Source organism: Otolemur garnettii, unplaced genomic scaffold (assembly GCF_000181295.1).
Source record: "Otolemur garnettii isolate 467f Iridium unplaced genomic scaffold, OtoGar3 scaffold00232, whole genome shotgun sequence".
In the NCBI taxonomy this organism is placed as follows: Eukaryota; Metazoa; Chordata; class Mammalia; order Primates; family Galagidae; genus Otolemur; species Otolemur garnettii.
In genome coordinates, this window is record NW_003852627.1 from 748,170 (window position 1) to 753,929 (window position 5,760).

The window sequence follows — 5,760 nt, forward strand, 5'->3', positions numbered from 1 at the left end:
GGTCTGGTTCGCAGGGTAGGCGCGACGTCCCCGGGTGGACGCCAGGGTGCCGGTCTCCCTCTCGAGAGCCTTTCTGAGGGCGCTGACGCCCGACTCGCCCATCAAAGACGCAGGGGCTTCTAAATGAAAGCGCTTTGCAAACTTGGACCTAAGTTGCACATTTCATTCACTTTTTCCACTTCCTCCCTCCCAATGGAAGCTGAAGGGTTTGCAGTAGCACGCTGCCACCCACCACACCCCCGAGTCCGCTGCACCTCGGTTCTACTTCCCCAGGGCCTGGAGGCACTGGAAAAGCCCCCGCGGGGTGCGGTAGCTGGGCTGGGTCACGTGACCCGGCTGGACGCCCCCGGGGAGAGGGGCAGCTAGCGAGAGCGCATGCGCATCCCTTTGTATGTCTCCCTTCCCCTGTTGGCTCGGACGCAACCCCCGTCAACTCCTCCCCCTCCTCCCTCTTCATCCTTCCTGACATTCACTGCCTTCTCCCAACCCATTGGTTACGTCAGGCGGACAGGCTGATGAACCAATCATGACGCTGCGTTCAGACGCTGGCTCGCGGAACCGGTGGGATCGGACCAATGGAGGCCCTCGGAGCGGGCGTGCCCCAACCGGGCAGGGGAGCCGGGGTCGAGTGGGCGGTGCTTCCTCAGTCAGCATGTGGGCGGGGGAGGGCGGGGACCAGAAGCCGCAGAGGCGTCGACGGCGGCGGCGCCGACGACGTTGCTCAGTCTTCTGGGTGGGCTCGGCAGCGCAGACCCGGCTGTGCGGAGGGCTTGGCTGTCAGCGGCGGCGGCCCTAGGGAGGCCGCGGCGCCATGGGGGCGCGTTAGAAGGGCTCCGGCGGGCGAGGCGAGGGGCAGCGGTCATCTGGTCCTCAGCGACCTTCAGCGGCGCCCGGGGGTGGGGAGGCCCAGGGCGGGGGTCGTCCCGGGCGGCGCGGGGCCGCGGGGCGGGGCTTGCCGGCAGTCGGGGTACGGGAGGCCTGGGCCGCTGCGAGGAGGCGCCGCTGGCAGCCGGGCCCCGCCGCCGGGCCTCTCGACGACGACGCTCCCGCGTGGGCCTCGCCTGAGGAGGACGCGGCGGCGGCGGCGGCGAGGCCGCGGGAGGCCGCGGAGGATGGAGGAGCGTAAGGAGGAGGGCGAGGCTGAGATCCAGGAGCACGGGCCCGAGCACTGGTTCTCCAAGTGGGAGCGGCAATGCCTGGCTGAGGCCGAGCAGGACGAGCAGCTGTCCCCCGAGCTGCAGGAGGAGGCGGCGGCCGCCGCGCAGCCCGAACACAAGCAGCAGAAGCTATGGCACCTCTTCCAGAACTCGGCCACCGCCGTGGCCCAGCTTTACAAAGGTGAGGCCGCCGCCGCCATCTTGGCACCGCCCGGCTGTCCCTGTCCGCTGTCCCCGCCCAGGCCCGCACCCTCTGATCCGGTCCCGGGGTCAGCAGCCCGGGGGACCGGCCGGTCGCCGGCTGCCGCGGTACCCCCTCCCCACAAGATGGCGACGCAGGAGGGGGCAGCGGGGGGAAGTTTGGGGCGGTCCGCCGTCGGCGTGTGGGGAACCCCGAGTGGGGCCGTGCGAGGGGGCCCCAGCTACCGGGGTCGGGCCGCCCGGCGTCATCCGGGCTGGGGAGGGCAGAGGAACAGCCCCCAGTCACAAAATGGCGAAGGGAGGCGGCGGGGCCGGTGCTATTGTGCTCCGGAGCCGGGCCCAGGGCGGGGACTGCGAGGGGGGCGCCTCCCTGCGCCCCGGCTCTGCCCCGGGCCGCGCCTCCGAGCCCCGCGGCGCTACCTTCCACCGCCGCGACCCTCCTTCCTTCCGCCCTCCCACCCGGTTTGGGATCCCGAAACCCTTGAACAAAATGGCGAAACCTAATATGGCCGTTCCGGAATGACGCCCAAATAACATTCTCATTCTTTCTCCTCTTTTTCCTGTGTGTTTCTTTCTCTCTCTGTCTGTGTCTCTTTTTTTTTCTTTTTATTGGTTTTCAGACCGAGTGTGTCAGCAGCCAGGACTGTCTCTCTGGGTCCCCTTCCAAAATGCAGCCACCGCCGTCACCAATCTCTACAAAGGTAAAGATAACCTTTCTGCATTGTCGATTAAGGGGAAGGGCAGCCTGTATCAGGGTGTCAGTCTTGCGTTCCAAGTGTGTTTTCTGCTCCTTAGGCCAGCCACTAACCTTGAATGTCTTGCAACTTGAGAATCCAGGAGGTGATTCTCCGCATTACTGGGAGGCGATTTTGACACCTCCCTTCGCCCCCCGGGGACATCTGGCTATGTCTGGGGACATCTTTGGTTGTCATCACTGAGAGGGGAATGCCAGAATCACTGAGGGGAGCTGCTGTTGGTCTCCAGTGATAGAGGTGGTGAATATCCTGCAGTACCCAAGACAGCCCCCCACCCCCAATCCTCAGCGAATAATTATCTAGTCACAAAAGTCGGTAGTGCCCAGATTGAGAATCCTTGAGCTGGAAGAGGGGTGAGACTGTGCTTTATCACTGGTAAAGACCTCAGCGGAAGAAGAGTTGATGTTTTTGTGCCACTGTCAAGAGGTGAGACTGACCTCATGAAAGAGTCTTGAGTTTGGCAGTTTTAAGAGCATGGCAGTTTGATAACATTTAAGCGCTTTGACCAAACTTCCCTTGGAATCATCTGTGCCATATTAACATTATGGTCTTTAGGAGTTTTATCAGATGTTTTCCTTCATAGCTATCTTGTGTCTATCTGGTAGTCTTTGGCAGGAAATCTTTTATCAGAGTTTTGCCTTGATAGGTTTGTGTTTCATAGTGGTGCTTTTCTGAAGTTAATTTTTATCCCTGTGTGACGACTTGAAGATATGTTAGTGAATCTTCTTCCTTTTTATGATCTCTTCCCAATTGGTTTAGATTTTGTGCCATTGTGATTTTGAATTGTATCAAGGTTTTGGCAAGGTTTTCATGGACAAAAGATTTAAATGTGAAATTAATAAAAATTAATTGAATGCTTTCAAACTTTCAAGAGATGCTGATAACAGTAATGGAATTTTGTGCTTTTCAAAAATATCGAAATAGATTTAAACAAGGAATGGAGTATCTTCTTGACTTTTAGATTCTTATTTTTGTGTAAGAATGTGCAAATGACAGCAGCAAATATTGTGAGATTTCTTTAGACTTCGTGATTTTTTTTGTGACAGTAATTTGAAGATTGTTAACAAATTGTGAAAGGGGAATGTTAATTTTAGAGAATAAGGAACCAATAGTCTAGCCTTACTGAGAAAAGGGAAACAATTAAGTGGCACCCCAGTAGTTCACTTTGATTTCATATAGCCGAGTTTCAAAAATTTTGACTAGTAAGTAAATTGTTTCAGTGTCCATCAGTGCTTGAGGGTCTTGAGCATTCTCTTTGGATGGGCTCTTGGTTCCATCCAGAAAGAGAATTTAGAAATAATTCACTTAAACTCAATTTTTTTGAAATTCAGATTTTTTGAAAATATAATTAACTTACAATAGAATTACCATTTTCAGAAATAAACTTGGATTTCAACAAACCTGTGGTGTTAGCAAATAGAATCTAGCTATCCTCCCACCCTCGCCCCTGGCAGTCACTGATCTGATTTTTGTATAGTTTCCTTTTCTATAATCTCACAAATAGAACCATAAAACATGTAGCCTTTTGTGTCTGGCTTACACTTAGCATAATGTTTTAAGATGCATTAAGTTTGCCTTGAAATATTAATAGTTCTGTGCTTTTTCATTGGAGAGTATTCTGTTTATGGAGGTACCTTGGTTGGTACCTTGATTTATTGTTTTTCTTTCCTTTTTTTCTTTGTAGAGACAGTCTTACTTTGTCGCCCTTGGTAGAGTGCAGTGACATCACAGCTCACAGCAACCTCCAACTCCTAGGCTTAGGCGATTCTCCTGCCTCAGCCTCCCAAGCTGGGACTATGTCACAATGCCCGGCTATTTTTTGTTGCAGTTTGGCCGGGGCTAGGTTTGAACCTGCCACCCTCAGTATATGGGTCCAGCGCCCTACTCACTATCCTTTTTCTTTTTTTGCAATTATTCTTTTGCTTGAAGGACTGGCAACATTTTCAGTGTTTTTTCCTGTGTGCCCAGCTCTTAGCGTAGGTCATGTACAAATGTGAATGTGGCTTTGGTGCTTTCATGCGTACTTGTAGAATGTAGTCTTTTAGGGCTAAGCTGGCAGTTTCTTTGGTGCTGACTGTTCATCTAAGTAGATGGGCTCAGAAGTTGAACTCTGAATACTTCAGTTTGAAAAACACTTGTAATTTTTTAGATTTTCTTTGGTCAGAATACTTAATGAAGGACATTAATTTTAAATAACATCACACGTAGTTTCATGAATTATTTTCAAAAATGTTGAATTGTTAGTATGAACAGGTTTTGTTTTGTTTCCTGTTTCTGTGAAATGAAACATATACCTTCTCCTAAAAGGAATGGTAAATTGTGTTCTGTGGAATTTGATAGTATAGCAACAATCTTATTCTTGTTTGATTCAAGGAGAGGGTGGATAATAAATAAATACCCTGTAGATCCTCCTACACTTTTCCTCCTTTTTGGGGTGTGGGCATCAGAAAACTGGCATACAGCTGTAGAAGAATATTGGTTCCTTTAAATAGAACCAATAAAATTAGTAAGGTAGCGTCACAAGTACATGCAGCATTTAAGTAGTGGTAAGTTTAAATCAGATTGCTCTTAGTTCTGAGTAAATATTTAAATGTAATTGGGGGAAAGATTTTTCTGGGCAATATTCCTGTACTTTGTAGAATTAATCATTTCTGGTAGGCAATAAGTGGCTCATTTGGCAGCCTGGGGAGAGTTTGACACTGGGAACAGCTTTTTGGTAACTCCAAAGTAAGCACATGGGAAGGTCAGAATTGAGGTGAAAACTTAGCAGAGGGACCCTTTTAATTGCCAGTGGGTTTTTGAAAAGTTGGTTGTGGAATGTGGCGCGGCTGGAACGATTTGGTAGTAGAGTGTAAGTTGGAGTTGGCTTCTCACAGTGAGGACAGAATTCAGTAAAATGGCGTGCATGGATCCTTCTAGTCCAGGTAGTAGGGTCAGAATTTGACTTCCTTTTTGGAAAGGAGAAGCAAAATTCTTACTGCTGTTTCTTGATTTGATAAATCCAAAGAAGATGGTGTTTCTTCAATTTTAGTAGTGTCCTTGGCTGATTTTTTGATAAAACTAAAGGGAGTTAAAAAGTTACTGTGGTGGTTTAATTTTGGCAGGGTTGGTGCTTACTTGGAAAATAGTTGGCCAATCCCAAGCCTATCTGTGTTTGTATCTTGAATCTACTTCCCATTTCTTTGGGTGACTGGTTTCAATCTCTGTCTGTTTCTTTATTTGGTAAGTATTCTTATCTAATTCTAAATTCCTTCTTGTTGGGGCTACTTAATTTAGGTGGGACTTGTGGTTGTCCCCTAGGGAAAGATTATTTATACTGGGTAGCCTGAACTGGACACTGGTGCTCTCGCTTTTCAGGAGCTCGTGTGTGAACCGTTTTTCCAGTTGGTCTTTCTCAGCTTTTTCATAGTTTTCTTTTTTGAGTCTTGTTTTCTTTGCCTGCTGTAGTTTAAAACTGCATTTGAAGCCTTAGTTCCATAGTTTTCTGCCACATGTGTTGAACTTCTCTGGCTATTGTTTAAAGATGTTTCTGATTTTCTTTTTTTTTTTTTTTTTTGAGACGGAGCCTCTAGCTATCCCCCTGGGTAGAGTGCCATGGCATCACAGCTCACAGCAACCTCCAACTCCTGGGCTCAAGCGAGTCTCCT

General features: G+C 49.6%; 1 protein-coding gene across 1 annotated transcript in view; it reads left to right on the top strand.

Moving 5' to 3' along the window:
* The first annotated feature begins 409 nt into the window (after window positions 1–409).
* Window positions 410–5,760, top strand: part of CUNH16orf72 (chromosome unknown C16orf72 homolog) — a 28,891-nt gene continuing 23,540 nt past the window's right edge. Inside the window, exons 1-2 of the mRNA XM_003802069.2 lie at window positions 410–1,338; window positions 1,979–2,059. Of these exons, the coding sequence (XP_003802117.1) occupies window positions 576–1,338; window positions 1,979–2,059 (844 nt within the window). The 5' untranslated portion in view covers window positions 410–575. The remainder of the gene's footprint in view (window positions 1,339–1,978; window positions 2,060–5,760) is intronic.